This window comes from Papaver somniferum, chromosome 1 (genome assembly GCF_003573695.1).
Source record: "Papaver somniferum cultivar HN1 chromosome 1, ASM357369v1, whole genome shotgun sequence".
Classification (NCBI taxonomy): domain Eukaryota; kingdom Viridiplantae; phylum Streptophyta; class Magnoliopsida; order Ranunculales; family Papaveraceae; genus Papaver; species Papaver somniferum.
In genome coordinates, this window is record NC_039358.1 from 135,930,203 (window position 1) to 135,949,914 (window position 19,712).

At 38.5% G+C, this 19,712-nt stretch overlaps 1 protein-coding gene across 1 annotated transcript; it reads left to right on the plus strand.

Moving 5' to 3' along the window:
* The first annotated feature begins 798 nt into the window (after nucleotides 1–798).
* LOC113301822 (transmembrane protein 245-like) lies at nucleotides 799–3,674 on the plus strand. The gene is made up of 2 exons (XM_026550654.1): nucleotides 799–2,807; nucleotides 3,145–3,674. The coding sequence occupies exons 1-2, from the start codon at nucleotides 900–902 to the stop codon at nucleotides 3,241–3,243; spliced, it is 2,007 nt and encodes a 668-aa protein (XP_026406439.1). The 5' UTR covers nucleotides 799–899; the 3' UTR covers nucleotides 3,244–3,674.
* The last annotated feature ends 16,038 nt before the right edge of the window (nucleotides 3,675–19,712 follow it).

Consider the following 19,712-nt stretch of genomic DNA (forward strand, 5'->3'; position numbering starts at 1 on the left):
TCAAAAACCATACTGCGCAAGGCGATTAAGGACTCGATATATTCTTTTAGTGGTCCCGTAGATTAGGCTTGTCACGGCATAACTCAATCTACAGGTGAGGGCTTAAATAGATAAACAACAACGGAAGAGGAAACCACCACCAAACGGTCTAAACCTACCAAATGTTACCTACTCCATAGACAAATCTTCCCAAAAATACCATTTGGCTATCTGGTGGCGAAATTCAATAGCCATGGAGCAAAAAGACAAAGAAGCATACTTTGTAGAGTCATATCCTTTTCACAAATAGAAAATCAGGTCCCCTTGGTCCATACAGAACCCCATTCTGATAGACATGATAGATATTTTAGATGTTTCCAACCCCACTGAGTAAACTATTGATACAGTAGTTTGGCGAAAAGCATTTCCTTTTCTTTTTCTCAGGCAATGAGCTCAGAGACTTCAGCTGTTTCTGCAGTTACAAATTTCAGTATTATATGTTAAGATTGTTTATTCTGAACGGAATTTCAATCTTAGTAATAAATATGAGAATTAGAATATCACATGATTCACATCCCAAACTGTCTTTCAGAAGTCCAAAACTCGTTTTCAGTCAGTCGGTAACTACCAACTGTTCTTCAATCTTCTGGGTTGACAGGCAAACGTGTCGGCAAATTACCAGTTCATTCATAGACACGTATCAACGATAAGTGGACCTTTAAGGGTATTTTAGTCATTAAATAGTTGCACGTTGTCATTACTTTGTATCAATCATTTCGGAGCATAGCTGTCAAATAATTTAATCTTGTTTCTGCAAAATAAAATCATTTCATTCTCTGACTACTACCTCTGTGTTCAGAGATAGGGATAGAAAAAATCTAAATATAAAGAGGGAGGGAGAGTCCTGGGTTTCGACCAATATGGCACTTGTACCATATGATTCAAAAGAGAAATCTGATACTACTACTAATTCATCATCAAACCTCCCTTGGCAAGATATGTTTAGATCTGCTTCAGTTAGAAAACCTGATGATTTAGTCCAACAAAGTAATCCAACTTCACCACAGAACAATAAACCACCCAGAAGCAAAAAATCAATGAAGAAAAGAGAAGAAGATAATGAGGAGGAAGAAGAAGAAGAATCCGCCTTGAATGGTTTAGATCCTCAGGTACGTTTAGCACTATACATAGCTATGGCTCATGCTGGTTTGGCTTTTGCAATTTTCTTACTGTTTGGTGTTTATAAATTGTTAGAGGAATATTTAAGACCAATACAATGGGCAGTTTTATGTTCAATTCCGTTAAGAGGTATTCAGGAAGCACTTGTTGGATTCTGGTCTGAACCTTTGAAATTAGGTCTTACTGAGACAATTTTAGCAGTTCCTGTTGCTGTTTTTAGGGTTTGTTTTGGTACTCTAATTGATATCAGGAATGCATTTATCCGGACGATACTGCGTCAAAAGAAATCAGAAGTATCAGGGAAGAAAAGAAATGGTTTTTCTAAAGTGGTTAGATGGTTGGTTGCCTTTGGGGCTTTTGTGATTGTGTATGAACAATTAGGGGGTTTTGGGGCTTTGTTGCTTCTTGGGTTTGGATTTATATTTGCTTATGGTAATGTTGATTCTACTATGTCTGCTGTTTCTTCATTTAGGAGTAGTAGTTTCCGCAGGAGTGCGATGACTGCTAGTTTAACTCGTGGAATTTTGAAAAGGTTGAATACCATTGTGGCTATTGGTTTGATTGTTGCGATGATTTTTGGGTTTTTGGCTGGTGGAGTTTTCTTTTCTTATAAAATGGGGGTCGAAGGGAAAGACGCGGTCATTTCGTTGAAGTCACACTTACAGACCAGTAATTACACGGAGAGGATGGGTGTTACAAAATGGATGGAAGAAAATGATGTTCCTGGGTTAATGGATAAATACACTGCACAGTTCTATGAAACTGTGTCACAGCAGATTGATAGTTATGCAATGCAGTATAATCTGACCGAATTTGTAACCGGGATAAAGCATTTTGTGATAGCTCCAACTGTGGTCAATTCATCAGGTTCTTCAACAGCTCTGATGAATCCATCTCCGTATACCATAAAGCTTGTGAGTCTGAGAGAACGGATCAAAAAGCGAGAATGGGGGGAGATTTATACCGAGGTTGATGCCATTTTCAGGGAATTACTTATTACTAGGGAGGATTTGATTGACAAGGCAAAAGGGTTTGCTGTTCAAGGGGTGGACGTGTCTAAACGTGTCTTTGCTAGTAGTAAGTCTGTTCTAGGTGGTAGTGCAAGTCTAATGTTCTCAGTTGGAAACTCAATCGTCTCAGGAGCTGCAGGTCTCTTCAACTTTGTATCTCAATCAATGGTGTTTTTCTGGGTTTTATATTATCTCATCACTTCAGAGTCTGGTGGAGTAACGGAACAAGTGTTGGGTATGCTTCCTATTTCGAAAACAACAAGAATCCGATGTGTTGATGTTCTTGATCATGCTATTGGAAGTGTGCTTTTGTCTACAGCGGAGATTGCTATTTATCAAGGGTGTATAACATGGCTTTTATTTAGACTCTACAAAGTACATTTCTTATATATGTCGACTCTTCTTGCTTTCCTCAGCCCTTTACTGCCGATTTTTCCATCTTGGGTTGCAACAATCCCTGCGGTATTGCAATTGGTAATGGAAGGTAGATACATAGTGGCTCTTTTACTGGCAGGGGTTCACTTAGCACTCTTAGAATATGGGGCATTCGAAATTCAGGAGGATGCAACTCTTCAGAGTTCTTATCTTACTGGTCTTAGCATTATTGGTGGGATGGCCTTGTTCCCATCTGCATTGGAGGTAGTTCTCTATATCCTTGTCCTTTTTGTTTTACTTTTATTAATACACTAGCGATTACTACTTTTAAATATTTTCTTGTTTACGCTTGAAGTCGCTACTTTTACATATTTTCTAGGTTCCATTAACACACGACCACTCACCTATAAACAGCATTGTTTATCCCATTCCCTTTCTTTTTATGGTGATTTATCATGGTTAGTTAAATCCTTTTGAACATGATGGGAGGCCTGTTTTACTGTTTTAGTGTAACTTGACCAAATCCTGGAATCTCCGCCATATCTTAGTTTTCTTCTGATCCCGAAGATGTTTCTAATGGTGGTTGCCTGTTATTTTACAGGGAGCGATAATGGGTCCACTCATAACAACTGTTATGATTGCTATAAAGAATTTATATGCAGAGTTTGTTCTGGCAGAACCCAAAAAAAGTGACGAGTAAATCGGACATTCAGTTAGTTCTGGTGCGGGTTTTCCAGTTTGTGTGTGTTGTACTTTTCTTTACACTCTTGTAAAGAGTTCATTCTCCTTCATTTGAGGCAAAGATGATGGCAGAGTGAAGCAACAGTGGCACCAGAGGGGTGAATAGGTTAATGTTTTGTTTTACCATTGTTGGTCACACCTCTACCAGACTCTGTAAATGTGCTGTGTATTTATGATTCATTTCCTCAATCGGTTGATCATACATACTGTATCATCATCATTCCCTATTGTAGAGTAAGTCAACTAGGGCGTGAGGTTTTTGTATTGAAAATGCTACTCATTTTCAGCTGATGATGAAGCTCATGGGGATTTTTATAAGAAAAAGCTTGTACATTTGTCTTGTTTAATTTATATAGAAGCAGTTGTAATGTCAATGTCTTGAACGATCAACACTGAGCTTGACAATGTTGTGTAAGAATAAGAACTACACGTCTACACCTAGCAATGGTTTCCTAATCCTGGATCTACTGGTGTTACCATTACGTGCACTGAGTTTCCAAACCTAACCCGTTTCACCAAGCCAATTCTCCAGCAATGTGCAAGTGGTCGAGCGTAGTAGCCAAGTTTTAGAAAGTCTTGTTTCTCAAGGTTATATGCTACAACTTATTTCCAATTTAACTCGGATTATTAGGTTTAAGAGATAATTTAGGGAAAAGAGTTGAAATGCCCCGATTTGGGGGTATCATTAGTGAAAATGCCCCAGGTTTTCAAAACAAGTTAAAATGTCCCAATCTGTTAGTTTTTCCATCCAAACTGTTAGGAAACTACCTTGTACTTGTGTGAAATAAGTGTGTGTGCATGTGCTTTGTGTATAAGAGCAATTTCTATGGGAATGAACAAACCCATTCGTTTGTTGAGCCAGGTGGATGGCCAAACTAGGTTTACCACTATGATAAAGCATTGGGCGTTAGATCAATAGGCGTGCGATCCAGGTAAAAACACTAGCGTCGGTAGATCCAACGCTGGCGTTGGAAGGGGTTAACGCTGGCGTCGGAAGAACCAACTCGGCGTCCTAAGATAAAATGCTGGCGTTTTTGCTACAGACGCCAACATGTAGTTTTTTTAAATTTCGAAATTCACTTTTTACCTCTATAAATTACCACCATCTTCAAACAATTCACTCACACCAAAATTCACTTGAATTTTCTCTTCTAAAATGGCTGAAAAGGCGATCACACTTTTTTGCGATGCAAAACTTGAAGCTGCTGTTTCTAAGATATGTGGGAGTTTTAAAAAGATTGAAAATTGTAAAAGGGAAGTGCAAGTTTTAGAAGTTGGTCCAAGAAAATGTTCCGCTAAAAGGCAAAGAAGAGCTCCAGTTTTGAAAGTTAACAACAAAAAATTCAAAAACAAAGGTGAAACTGTCAAAGAGCGCGTTGAATGGAAAATACGTCAAATGAAGATAAACAGGAGGCCAAAACTTGTACTTGATTTTTATTGAAGTTTTTATTATTGTCTAAGTTTATATCTTATAGAAGAATTGGCAGTAATATCAATGAATGAAAATGTTTATATTTTAAAATAGATTTCCACTTCAGATTAAGTGAAAGTTATTACAATTTAAACTTGCAAATAACATCAAACTACATTTTAATAAACCGCAACAAAAACATCAAACTACATCAAATCCAATGACATTCTCTCTGTAAAGTTCATAGCATTCAAAATGCCTAAAGTCTCTTCCGCTTTCTTCGGTAAACTTGGTCTGAGCGATGGTTTTCTGTAAAACAGATAAATAACAAGTTCAGATATTTTTAAGATGCAGTTGAGCCCATGAGGACAAAGGTAAGATACTCACCAGTTCTTCGTTGGATAATCCAGAATTGCTACGATGAACCATCCACAAAACTTCTGTATAATGTTTGACTTCCTTAGTGATGAATGCAATTCTTAGTTCTAGGCTCTTACTGTTTCTTATGGCTTCGTTCCGCGATGCTACAAAATGTCCCAATACTCTTTCCCAGAAATTGTCATTGTTCATTGGTCTCATCATACGATGTAACCAACATCAAACAAGAGAAACATCTTCTTCCATTGTAAAGACCAGCAGCGACATTCGAGTACAGTAACGATGTGCTTGAGATGGACCATCTTTTAGAATTCTGAAACACGCTTCGTAATGAAAAGGTTTACCGTGAGCTTCCTCCCAATTATCAAGAGCTGTTTGGATCACTTCATCTTCAGTAACACCGACGAACTTTTCTCGATCAATTTCCATTACCAGAGCAAGAAATGGCCGAACTTCAAGCCCAATAGAATGAAAACGAGCACGCAATCGACGAGCATCTCAGTTTCCCGGGTTTCTAGTCAGTGAGATGAACATTGAAAAAACGTTCTCCCAAAAAGAACCGTCATGAGAAATAACAACACCAGTGATTACCCTATGAAAGAAATATGCTTTTCATAGAGTTATATCCTCTTCTTGAGTAAACTTGGGACCAAGATTTCTAACAGACATTTCTGTCAAAGAGGGAGAGAGATTTAATAAAAAAGAAGAAGAAGAAGAAGATGTGATTTTGGAGATGCGAGGAATGAAATTTATAGGTCGAGAAAGAAAAGGGAGCCGTTGGAAAATTTTCCGTTGGCAAAGCGAAGCAAAATTATGTGTCGAAGAAAAAGAGGTTTGTCCATTATGTTTCATGGATAACCACAGTCTTATGCAATGTCCTTGGATGTATTCAAAGTGTCCGCGGGAAGGTTGTTCACGCATCAGAATGGTGATTGAATCACAACCGGAAAAGCTCAGGTATTTGCAATGTCAAGATCCCAATTATCCAGAGGAACCACATATGCTAGATGATGCTATGAAGATTAAAAAAGAAGAAGAAAAAAAGATTGCAACACTCTGCAAAAACTTCAAACTTAAAGCAAAATTGAAGACGGAGCTATTACACTGCAAGCATTGTGGATATGGAGATCACGAATACAAACATTGTCCACAGATAATCAGTGCATGCTCAAAGCCTGGTTGCAAGACTTTTATGCATTTGCGGACTTCTTTTGAAGAAGACACATACGAAAGTCATTTCTGGGAATGTCCCAGGAGTTTTTTGGTGGAGTGGGCTGATTGAAGTTGTATGACAAATCGATTCACTATGCTATTATGTTATTACGATTAATCTTCACATTTTCACGTCAGTAATTTAATTTTTTCCTGGATTAAAAATTGCACCATCATAAATAAAAACGTAGTGCATTGAAAAACCACCACATCATACATGAAAATAAAAGAAATACATTAGATTAAAACAACTACTACATAGGCGTAAATTCTCGGCAGGTGGTGGAATTCCTAGAGTAGGGGATTGTATCTGTTGAGCACCCTAAGAATGTTGGAACAAGCATGGAAGCCGAAAGGACGACGGCGGTGAGTTACTGGCCACATCGCTAGAGTTCTGGGCTCCACTTCATGTTCGGCTTCATCGTTGAGCTTATTTTTGTGATTCTCCATTAGTAAGCCATGAACTCCAATACATTCATACTAATTACACTAAAACGATGCTGCAATCCATGAGAATCACGCGCATGGATGTTCCCAATTTCAGCAGTGAACATTCTATAAATTTTCTCCCAGAAAGTCAACGTCGAATCGGCTACATTACGCATGATAGCATCTTGTCTGTGAAAAACAAAGGCTCTACAAATAGCTAAATCCTCTTGTTTAGTGAATCTAACAACACGAACTCCGGGAGGCATTTTTTTAGATGATTTGAGAGTGAAGAATGTGTAGAATGTGTGAATTTGGAGTTGAAATGAGGAGTATTTATAGAATTCAGAAAATGTAGCCGTTAGATCACAAGTTTTTTCAGCTGTTCAAATTGAACCGTTGGCGCCATTGGTCCAGACGCTGACGTTTCTATTAGGGACGCTGGCGCTTTAAGTCAAGCCGCGCGTTGGACGTACAAACGCTGGCGTTTTTTCTTCGGATGCCAGCGTTGGTAGCAAGCCCGACCGTCCTTACCACAGGCGCGCGCTGGTTTGTCCGAACTCGATGTTCAAATCAACAAATATATTGATTTGAACATCCATTTTTCATGTTTGTTCATTCCATAATGGGAGCAAAATGAACAAACTCCAAGTTTGTTCATTCCATAGGAACTGCTCTAATGGTGCCAGATTTGGCAACCAATGGATTTCCAATAATTTTTATCCACCAAGATGTAACTACTAGTTGAGTGTCGACTTTGTAAGAAACTAGGATATTTAGCTCCAGAGTGCTGATACAGATATGCTCCAAATGATATGCAAGCTTATTATTCATCCACTTATTCTTACTGTGATGATTATGATGATTACTGGTGCCATGAACCTGAAGCATTTGTTGTTTATCATGGAGAGTCTTCTAATGCATCTTCTTCTTCTGGATGGATACCTGACTCAGGAGCTACTCATCATATCACTTCTGACTTGTCAAACCTCAATTTGCACTCTGAATATCAAGGAACTGATCAAGTGAGAGTTGGAAATGGATCAGGTTTGCATATTACTCATACTGGTTCATCTACTTTACACAATGATTCTGTTAAGTTTACTATTTCAAATGTTCTTCATGTTCCATCTATTACCAAGAATTTGATCTCAGTACTTCAATTTACAAAGGAGAATAACTGCTATTTTGAATTTCATGATGATAAATTTCTTATAAAGGACCTGGTTACACACAAGGTTTTGCTTCATGGTCTTGTTAGAGATGGTTTGTACCACATGGAGTTCACCACCAATCAGCTAAAACAAGCATTAACATCAGGAATTTCTACATCATCACAATGGCATAACAAGCTTGGTCATCCAGCCTATCAAACCTCAAGCATATTCCCTCTTCTGTTGATGAGGTTATTGATTCTCATTTATCTTCTACAATTTGTTCTTCTTGTCAATCAGCTAAAAGTCGTGCTCTTCCATATCCAACTGTATCAAGCACTAATAATGTATGTGGTCCTTTAGATTTGATATATTCAGATGTATGGGTATCCCCACTGTGTTCCATTAATGGCCACAAATACTATGTCTCTTTCATTGATTCATTTAGTAGGTTCACATGGTTGTATCCATTAGCTTATAAGTCTGAAGTGCTTGACACATTTATTAAATTCAAACAATTTGTTGAGAATCAGCTTAATAGAAGAATTAAATTTGTTCAATCTGATTGGGGTGGTGAATATATGAATGCATCTACTTATCTAGATTCTTGTGGTATTGCTCATAGAGTCTCCCGTCCTCATGCCAATGCAAAAAATAACACAACTGAAAGAAAACACAGACACATAGTAGAAACTGGTTTGGCCCTATTGCATCATGCCTCTTTACCAATATCTTTTTGGTCATATGCTTTTGAAACTGCCAATTTCTTGATCAATAGATTACCTACACCAAATCTAGACAAACTGTCACCTCTTGAATGTTTATTCAATCTCAAACCTGATTACCTATTTTTACACACTTTTGGATGTGCTTGCTATCCATGTTTGAGAAATTTCAACCATCATAAATTAGAACCAAGATCTGTTCAGTGCATTTTTCTTGGATACAACCATACGCACAGGGGATATAGATACTTCAACCCTCAAACCAATAAAATCATCATTTCCAGAGATGTCAAATTTGATGACAGTCTATTTCCATATGTTAATTTGTTTCCTTCTTCAAGTACTTATGCAACTATATCTCTCACACCCTCCATAGTACCTGCAAGTGATTCTTCATCACCACCAACTCTTATTTCTAATGAAGTTGATCTTTCTTCTTCAAGTACTACACCAGAGTCCTCTGCAATAGCTTCACCAGATACTTATGCAACTCTTAATACTGTCTCTCCACCAGTTGTTAATGCTCATCGAATGAATACCAGAGGCAAAATGGGTATTTTCATACCTAAACCAAGAATATTTGCTTCTGAAGTTCAATCTGTGTGTGAAGACATCACAGTACCTACCTGCTACACAGAAGCTTGCAAAGATACAAAATAGAGAGCTGCTATGGAAGAAGAAATCACTGCTTTGTTACAAAATGGAACCCGGAGGTTAGTTCTTGCTTCTGATGGTCAAAATGTTATTGGTTGCAAATGGATTTTTAGAATAAAAAGGAGAGCTGATGGTTCTATTGAGACATATAAAGCTAGATTAGTAGCTAAAGGTTACAATCAAGTGGAAGGCATTGATTATCAAGATACTTTCAGCCATGTAGTGAAGCCAACCACAGTGAGACTCATTCTTTCAATCTCTCTTTACAAGAATTGGCAGATCAGACAACTGGATGTGAAAAATGCTTTCTTACATGGTCATTTGAATGAGGAGGTATTTATGGTGCAGCCACCTGGTTACTCAGATAAAATTTTTCCTAATCATGTTTGCCAGCTTCATAAATCTTTATATGGCTTAAAACAAGCTCCCAGAGCTTGGTTTGAAAGGATGAGTGAATTTCTCAGCTCAAATGGATTTCTACCATCTAAAACTGATACTTCTCTCTTCTACAGGATAACTATCCAATCTGCTCTTTATATACTCATTTATGTGGATGATATATTAGTTACTGGTAGTTCATCCTCTGAAATTGATGGTCTCATTGATGCATTGGGGAGAGAGTTTGTTATTAAAGACTTGGGTTCTTTACATTTTTTCTTGGGTATCCAGGCAACCAACAATTCAAAGGGAATTTTATTATCTCAAGAGAAATATATCACCAATTTACTCATCAAGACTAAGATGCATGCTGCTAAATCTACATCCACTCCTATATTATCTTCTGTTTCAAATGTTGATACAACTCCTTTTGAGGATCCAGTTCTTTATATAAGTACAGTTGGTGCACTCCAATATGCCACAGTCACAAGACCTGACATAGAATTTGATGTTGATAAAGCCTTTCAACATATGCAGCTTCCCACCAATGCTGATTGGTCAGCAGTCAAAAGAATCTTGAGATATTTACAGGGCACTATCTCTTTTGGATTGCAGTTTAAGAGGACTTCAGTTTTACAATTACAAGCGTACTCAGATGCTGATTGGGAAGGTGATATATCTGACAGAAGATCCACCAGTGTAATGGTTATATTTCTTGGTCCCAACTTGATCTCCTGGTGTTCCAGAAAACAGAAAACCGTCGATCAAGCACTGAGGCAGAGTATCGTGCCTTAGCTGATGCCACTTCAGAACTAGTTTGGATTCAATCTTTGCTTGTTGAATTGCACTTCTCCATTCCAAGACCTCCTGTTTTGTGGAGTGATAACATGGGTGCAACCTACTTAACAGCCAATCCTATTTTTCACAACGGAATGAAGCATATAGAGATTTCCTTTCATTATGTGCGAGAACTTGTTGCTTCCAAAGCTTTGGATGTCAGGTTTCTCTCTACACAGGATCAACTTGCTGATATTTTCACGAAAGTACTATCCTCTGTTCGTTTTTCTGCTCTGAGATTCAAGCTCAGTGTCCGTGGACCCTGAACTTGCGGGGGGGGGGGGGGGGTGTACTACCTTGTACTTGTGTGAAATAAGTGTGTGTGTGTGTGCATGTGTTTGTGTGTGTGTGATAACTGCTACCTGACAGTTAAGTTGTATGTTGGTCACCGACTCTCCAGGTTGTCAGTTTCAGGTGTTTAAATAGTTTGTGCTTCTCTGTCTGAGTCCGTAAGAGAAAACAATTCAAAATTGAAATGAAATCAAAACCGAGAAGAATGTCTAACGACATTTAATCTTCTCGATACAAACTAGTCAAATGGTTAGTTTTACACATGTAACCCAAATTTTTATTAAATTGACATTTCTTCTTATAAAATAACAAACCCTTAATATTGCGACACGTGTTATATTTTCACCACCACCACCACATTAACAATCACGTCGCCACCTCTGCCACCGCCGCCACGTCCACCACTACCGCCTCCATCACCGCTACCTCCACCACCACCGGCTCCGCCACCACTTGAACTACCATCGCCACCACCTTCACCTTCACCACCACAACCGCACCCAGCCACCACCACCATCGGTGCCACACCACTACTAAAACTACCATGTCGCTGCCACCACCATCTCACTACCTAAACCACCGCCACTTTCACCATCGCCGCCGCCACCTTCCCCACCCTAAACCTTAAGTCCTAAACCCCGAACCCTGAAATCTTGAACCCTTAACCCTGAAGGATTATTATTGTCATTTTCTCACATGTGGTGAAGTCACATGTGTGCCAAATTCAGTACTTAACTAGCTTATATGGAAAAACCAATTGATAGGGCTATTTTAACTTTTTTTGAAAACTAGGGACATTTTTCCAACCGTACCACTAAAATTGGGGAATTTTGACTATTTTTCCGAAAATTGAAGATGGAAATAGATCATTATGCTGCTATAGGGTTACCATCAGATAATTAAGGGGCAAAATTAACTGATGCAGACATTAAGAAAACTTATAAAACCAAAGCCCGAGAATTACATCCAGGCAAACATCCTAATGATCCTAATGCAAATGTTAAGTTTTAGTAGCTTCAAACATCGTACGATATTCTTAAAGATGAAATAAAGCGGATGAGTAATTATAAAAACAGATCTAGAAATTATTATCTTTTTTTGGAAACAATTTCGACTGTTATTGCTGCTTGGGAAGAATTCGAAGTTGCTGATGAGTAGTTCTTTTTTGCCGTGAAAGGTGCTTAGGAGTGTTCTTTTGTCGGCCTTTTATATGGTCACTTAGAGCGTCCACAGTAATACGAGCAAACTAAAAACCAAAACCAAGCTAGAAACTAAAAAAAAAAGGTTTGGGGTACTCAAACGCAACGGATGCCGAGCAAATTACAGTCAAGCGCAGGTTTAATGTACGCCTGACGTGGGCGAACATATAATATCCGCATTGTTGGCAGGTGAAAGTATTATATAGGCCTGAGTGAGGCGTAGATAATACTCACGTCTGGCACCAGATGGACGTTATAACTACGCCCCAATTCAAGTAAGTGTTGTAATGACCGCCCTTCTTATGAGCGTAGATTATATGTTCGCCCAATCAGGCGAACACTATACATTCGCTTGTTTCAGGCTTAGATTATGTTTACTTCCCATCCATATGCTAATCAAATTAATCATATCTGAATTCCAAATTATTACATGACTATATTTCAAACACAAGAAACTCTACCTTGTAACCTTCTGTTTAAGGAAATATCTCTTTCAGTGGTGCAGCACCACCTGTTAATGGTGGTGCCACTATTACCTACTATAAGGCTTATTTAATCGTTCATTAACTCACAGATGGAACACTTGATCCTCATAAAATATGACATGTCTATATCAGGTACATAATAATGTACAAACAAGTTGACAGACAATTCAATCCAATTTTTTAGACTTTTATTAGATGGAGAGCAAATATGGATCGAGGAAGAGCGAACTCGTGATTGGAACCTATTCGATTTACTTTTTTAATTTGGAAAAAAAATACCTTTACTAACACACATTTCCTTCACACGCCTACGACCGGAGCACATTTGTTAACCTAACTTAAAGCAAAATTTTCGCAATTCAACTCCACCACTCTGTCATCTTCACCACCCCAATGAAGTAATATGTCTGGTCTCCATCAATTAGTTTTCTCATGTCTATTTATCTCCGCTAAAAACGGATTTGAGATTAGAAAAATAAATTAAAAAGGCCACCAGGATACTCATCTGATCTATTATAAAAGATTTTAACCATTACCAGATCTATCTCCACCAAATACAAAGTCCGTAGACAGTTCTGTAATCAACCACTCCTTCCTCTCTCAAGAATTTTGTTTTTTCTCTTTGGCTTCGCCAGTTATATATGTTAAGAACTCTATAGACTTTAAGTCCCCTCTTTCTTCATTCTACATATCTTCCAATTTCGACTTTAAGTCCCCTCTTTCTTCATTCTACATGTCTTCCAATTTCGACTTTAAGTCCCCTCTTTATATATCTTCCAATTTCTTTAGATAATCTTTAAGGTTGCGGATGAAGTTGACAGTGGTGGTGGAGGTTTCTGGAAAATGGGTGTGAGTTTTAAAAGTGGCTAATGGGCGTATTTAGTAGGGTTAATTCAGTCCGAGTTAGAAAAATATAATAAACAAGTATGACTCAGTGAGTCTATTATGATTTTCGCTTTTCTCGGATTCGTTTTTGCTCTCCCTCTAATAAAAATTATCTTTTATTGGACTAAGAATTTTTACTAGATTTTTAAAGTACCGTAAGCAGAAAGCCGTAAACTGCTAGTTGATCACTAGATTGGGCAACCACAACCTGAACTCTATTGATGCATTCCATCTTATATAATCATACTGGGTATCCTTTCAGGCTTGACCTCTTCATCACCTCCCTATGCAAACAATACAACCTTAAGCTAAAAAGCTAATTTATACAACTAATTTGTTGAACGTGGTTAATCAAAATTACCTGAATGGCTGCTGCGATTCTCCCGAGACCCTCTTGATATTTAAGATTAACAAAGAATTAGTTCAGTTTAATGCTACTCAAACCTTCTCATGCTTTCATGATTAACAAAAGAGACGCGCCACATAAATTAAAACGTTTCATATATATATATATATATGAAAGAGCCGTTGAAATAAAATGTTCGAAAAAAATCTCATAACGGTCGGAAATCCATCAGGCGTGAGTATAATCTTCGTCCCATGTTAGGCGAATGTATTATGAACGCTTGTGTGGGGCGTTGATATAATGTCTGGCCCAAACGATGTTCATAATGTATTCGCCTGACGTGGGGCGAAGATTATACTCACGCCTGATGGGGCGGAGATTAAAAGTTCGCATGTATTTGACGAATTTCAAATGTACGCCTGAGTTTCAAACTATTATTATACTTTGGCCCCACCTCAAAAGGTTATTATACCTACTCCTAGACCAGACGCATTTTTAATCTTCACTCGACCAAATATAGTTGTACTCCGGATTTCAGAAAAATTTACTCTGGAACCCTAAAAAACCACACTATGGTTTTGCTTCATGCGATTTTGATTGGTTTTTCAACCAAGTTCAGTTTTTGTCCATCGTTTACTCGTCCATTGTGGACGCTCTTAGTCGTATAAATATAATTGTTGTAATTGTAAGTCGCATACTAAATTCAACTTAGATTTAGATTTCTTCTAATTCTTTGAATGTTAGTCAATTTTCTTCAAATATTTTTCAATATCTTCTAATGAAGCAACTTCACTCCAATTTCTACTGATTTCAGTGGTATCTACTTCAATTACACTTTTAGAAATTGAACAACAGTACAAATCTGAATGTTTCCACAATTTCATCAAATCTACCTACCCAACAACTTTTTTTCTTCTAATACCCGAAAGGACTCAGACCCTGACCTGAATCCAGCCAGTCGGACTAGCCACACTATTAGGCCCAACTATATAATTGTATCAATACAATCCTTTATGGTGGGGATTGAATACCTGACTTGCTCCTTACTGGAGTGGATGTGAAACTATTGATCTATAAGCTTGGACCCAAAATATACAACAGTTAAAAGTGATAAATTGAAGGAAAAATACAGAGAATCAGGCGAAAAAGACGCAGTTTCGGATATGGGTTTTACTACTCCGGCCAATTGACCCTCAATTACACCTTCATTTTTGAGGAAAAAAAATGAACAAATGAAGTAACCCAAATTACAATATCGTGGGTAATTTGGAAATATAAGCTTATTTTTTTGGCGTTTTCTAATATGAGCCTGTTTATTTTAACTTTTCGAATATAGGTCTGTTTTGACTTAATCTCACTGTTTTTTTAAAGGAATCCATCCAGTTAAGTGCAAGGTGGCAGTTATCTCACCTTTTAAGAAGTCTTATTTACCCCTGGACCACGTCTCCTTTGTGCAAGGTCGATTTTCGACCAACTAAAAACCCTGAACCTTAAAACTTGGGAACCCTGAACCCTCAAACTTGGGAACCCTGAACTTGGAAATGATGAATCCTGAATTGAAAAACCTGAACCCTAGACCCGAAGCCCTCAACTTGCGAATGATGAACCTTTTTGGGGAATGCTGTAACGAACCTGAAAATAGTGAAACGATCCTGAACCGAGATCAACGAACCTTAAAAATAATGAAGAAGGTAAATATGGAAATGAGTAAAGGGAAAATAAGTTAAAATATAATGGGACTTAACCTAGATGGATGGAAAAGTAGAGACGGGCTTATATTTGAAAAGTTGGAAAAAAAAACAGGCCGATATTTGTAAATCGGGTTTCGAATAGGCCTATATTTCTCAATTTCTCTAATATCAAATTAAAAAAGTGAAAAACAATCTCTCTCATAAAATAAGAGAGACCCAAAAATCCTAAAAGCGTCGGTGCTCCGATCTGCTCTTTCGACAGCTTATCAGAGCAGCTTTTCTCTAAAATCTTCTCTTAAAGATTCTCCGTTCTTCCATGTCTTTATCTGTTCCCATTTAAGATTTTTTTCTTACCTGTTTTATCTTTTAGTGTTCTCCAGATACTAGATCTACTACTCTGTGGATTAGTTCTAGTTTCTAGATTTGATTATTCTTTCTTAGTTATTTGCTTGGCTAATATTGGTTGTTTTCAAGAGTTAATCTCGATTGTTTATATTTTCTTTTGGGTTATTCCCCTGGATTGTGGGTGTTGATGGTGGATTTTCAACAAGGGCTAAAATCGTAAAATCATGATACTGCATGTTTCTGACCCGGATTCAGGAACACATGTGACGATTCGTGTTTTACGATCCGTGAACCGTTTCACGATCTCTGATCGAGTACCTCTCAGAGCCACGTTGAATATGTTTCTCGAAAGGCCTCCCACTAGCTGAGCTTTCGATGCTATACATTTCATCGTGCCCTCTATATAGAAGAACGATTGGCCGGTCCTCCTACGTAATTGTTTGTTGAGAAGGCTTAACGCCTTCAGGACGTCGACGATACTCGATGTTCCCTGACTACATAGAGAGATCCCCCTCTACATAGAAGAACGATTGGGCGGTCCTCCTACATAATTGTTTGTTGAGAGGGCTTAACGCCTTCAAGACGTCGGTGACACTCGTTGTTCCCTGACTATATAGAGAGACTGTGTATAGATTCAGGCGGCTCTCCTACATAATTTTTTGTTGAGATGGCTAAACGCCTTCAGGACGCCAACAACGCTGCACGTTGTTCCCTAACTATGCACCTTTCAGAGCGAGTATGATGCTTCAACTATCTCATATCTCGATTCTACAATATATTAATTCTACCGTGACATTCATCCACTGAATTCCTAGAAAATAATCTATTTTACCCCATTACTCCGTTCCACGGCTGATTCCATGGATTAATAATAGATATATAACCAATTTATCTCATTACTCCGTTCCCTGAATTCCCCGACTGGATTTCATGGATTAGTAACAATTTATAATTATTACTCCATTTCATGAATCATTCTCCGCTGAATTTCATGAATTAGTAATAATTACTCAACAATCGGGCATCTGGACTATCACCGAGTAAGCCCCAATAAAATGGTGCAAGTGTACTCAATAATGATGCACGAACGAGCACCCAAATGCGCAAACGAGCATTCAGAAATATGGAAAAACGAGGAATCCTACACAAAATAGGAGAGAGAAAATAATATTAAAAAATAATAAAAGAGGCGGCTAGGGGACCGGTCCCACCGGCCGACCAGTCCCCCACGTCTCTTCCCTTTATTTTTCTTATTTTATTATTTTCATGAACTCATAAAAACTCATTCCTTCGAGCAACTTTCCTTGTTTGGGCAAAACTCACTGTTTCTCCATATTTTCATGGTTTCATGAAAAATAATAAAATAGGGAAAGGTGTCACGGAACCGGGCTACTAGCCGGCCGGCCATGCCCTAGCCGTGGCCGGTCCTACACTTTGCAATCCTTGTTTTCATAATTACGATTTCCCTCATCTCATGAAACTCCTCCATTTGAGCACTATTCTAATAAATGATTAAACCAGCATTTAATCATCCTTTCACCAACTAATCAACAAAGGACTTTGGTGCATGCTCACACGAGCGCTTAGGCACCACATGGTCGTCCATCATCCCATGTGGTCGGTCCCTTCTTCACTCAGTGACCTATTTTCAGTAATTCATCAACTGACGAACAATTGATCAAAAATTATGGTTTCAAACTGAAATGCTCTGCAAATCATGATTTTGAGCAAGTTTAAACACTAATAATTTTATTTTGATCCATTAATCAACATCTTAATTAATTATATAATATTCGATCCAGTTACCAATATTTTAATTAATATTTTATTTGGTCACCCTTCCAATAATTCAACAAATGAGCAATATTCGCTCAGACGAGCAATATTTGCTCAATTCGTCAATATTGGTTCAACTATCAATATTCAACAATCCATCAGACGAGCAACATTTGCTCAGACGAGCAATATTTTCTCAGTTCATCAATATTCATCATGTTGATCAAATTATCAACATTTATTCAAGAACTATACGTCTCAACGGACATGTTCAATCCATGAATCATTGAGCATTCGTCAATCATGCTCAATTCAATAAAACTTAGACTCACCGTCTAAAAATAAACAATTGACCTAATACACGTACGTCTGCCTTGCAAACTCCACGTTCTTGAGACATCAGTCACGTAACATGGGGGGATATCAATTAGGGTTTTGGTATGGCGGCCCACGACACGTGTGTTCATCCACGATAAGAAATATGAGTAAGTCGTGCAAAAAATTGAAGGAGTTAACAAAGTAATGGGTGGACGATCAACCAAGTCTCCACACGATATGGAATTAATTTTACCACGATTTTCCACTTTCCCACTCTTTCACTCAGGAAACCGTCACACTTACATGGATCAATATGTTCACTATTCTGACAATATAAATAAGTCTCTGAATCCATGATTGAACAAGACACATAAAATCCACGAGATATTGAACAGAAAATCCATCGTCTAACCAAGAATCATCGTGTAAGCAACACTCTATCAATCATTCGAACTTATTCATCATTTGCAGAAACCTACAACACGTCCACAATCCTTGATCATCATTGATCCTACACAATTCTCAGCTTCCCTCCTACAGATCAACCCATCTCCCTCCTTGTGACCGAATTGACTCTGGAACGGCCATTGAATTGGTTTAGGCCGGAGTCCTACATATTGATCTCTCGAACTCAAAGCACTCCCGTGCAGTGCATCTGTGTGAGGTTAAGAAGTTTGCTCGGTTGAGGAGTCTCGTCCGAACCGTCGTCTCTTCACTTTCCTAAAAAACCAGCAAATCGTTTTTCCCCGTCCACAGATTGGCGACCACAGTGGGAGGTTAATCTCTCGGTTTCAATCTCAAACTTTCACAAAATGGTTGGTCTTAGGTCCGGTTCAGTTACAAATACCAACACAAACAACGCTAGCACTAGCAACAACGGTGGTACTCCAGAAACTACTCCTTCTTCCAACATCGGTGCTGGTGATACCACTCATCCTCAAACCAACATTGGAGACCATCCCCTGTTCGGCCGCTCTCCCGAAGAAATCAGAGAAAATCTGCCTACCATAGCTAATCTCATGAATGTGCAAGAGACTCTCGCCAAAAATCATATTGACATGGCCACCACTCAGAAAGAGCTGTGCAATTATCTCAAAAATCTCACTGACAAGATGTCAGAGAAAGCTCAGGAGAAAGGAAAATCCAAAGAAACATCTCCGACTGCTGATCCTGAAGTCACTCTGATCCATGTAGTAGATGATGATGAGGTGCACAAGGCTGCAAATAACCTACCAAAAAAGGAACCTTCAAGCTTCATCACTCGTGAGGACCTGGAACACTTCATCGAGGGTATAGGGAAAGACAAAACGTCATATGTTCACCATCATCAACCTCCATATCCTGCTGCTACGCAAAGAATTCCTCTCCTGAAGGGTTACACTTCCCCAACGTTCACACTGTACAACGGAACATGGAACGCTCGAGAACACGTCTCTCGATTCCTGGAGGCATTAGGAGAGCACGAACACAACAGTGTCGTCCGTCTGAAGGAATTCTCGAAATACCATGTACAACAACATTGCACCTGGGAGCATCGCTAGTTGGGGAGAAATGGTTAATGCCTTCTACAGGAAATACTTCTTCGTCTCTGAGCAGATTACTCTCTCTGACTTAGGAAGAATGTCTCAGAAGAACAAGGAACATCCGAACGACTATGTTAAGAGGTTCAGAATTCAAGTTTTGGATTGTCATGACCATAATGTCACTGAACAACAATTGGTGGACTTGTGCATCAGCGGGATGATCCCAGTCTACAGAGCCTTGTTTGAAAATCTCTGATTCCATACTTTCTCAGAGCTTCATGAAGCAGCTAAGCGATCAACAACTACTGCTCCAGCCTTACTGGAAAGAACAAGAACTACAAAAGTCGAGGCAGTTCCAGGTGCTTGATCAACAAGCAGTACAATCTCTAACCTT

Bases quoted from the DNA above. Each gene is read 5' to 3' on its own strand.
- LOC113301822 (XM_026550654.1), top strand. From the start codon at position 900: ATGGCACTTGTACCATATGATTCAAAAGAGAAATCTGATACTACTACT. The intron at 2,808-3,144 runs GTAGTTCTCTAT...GTTATTTTACAG, and splicing joins TGTTCCCATCTGCATTGGAG to GGAGCGATAATGGGTCCACT.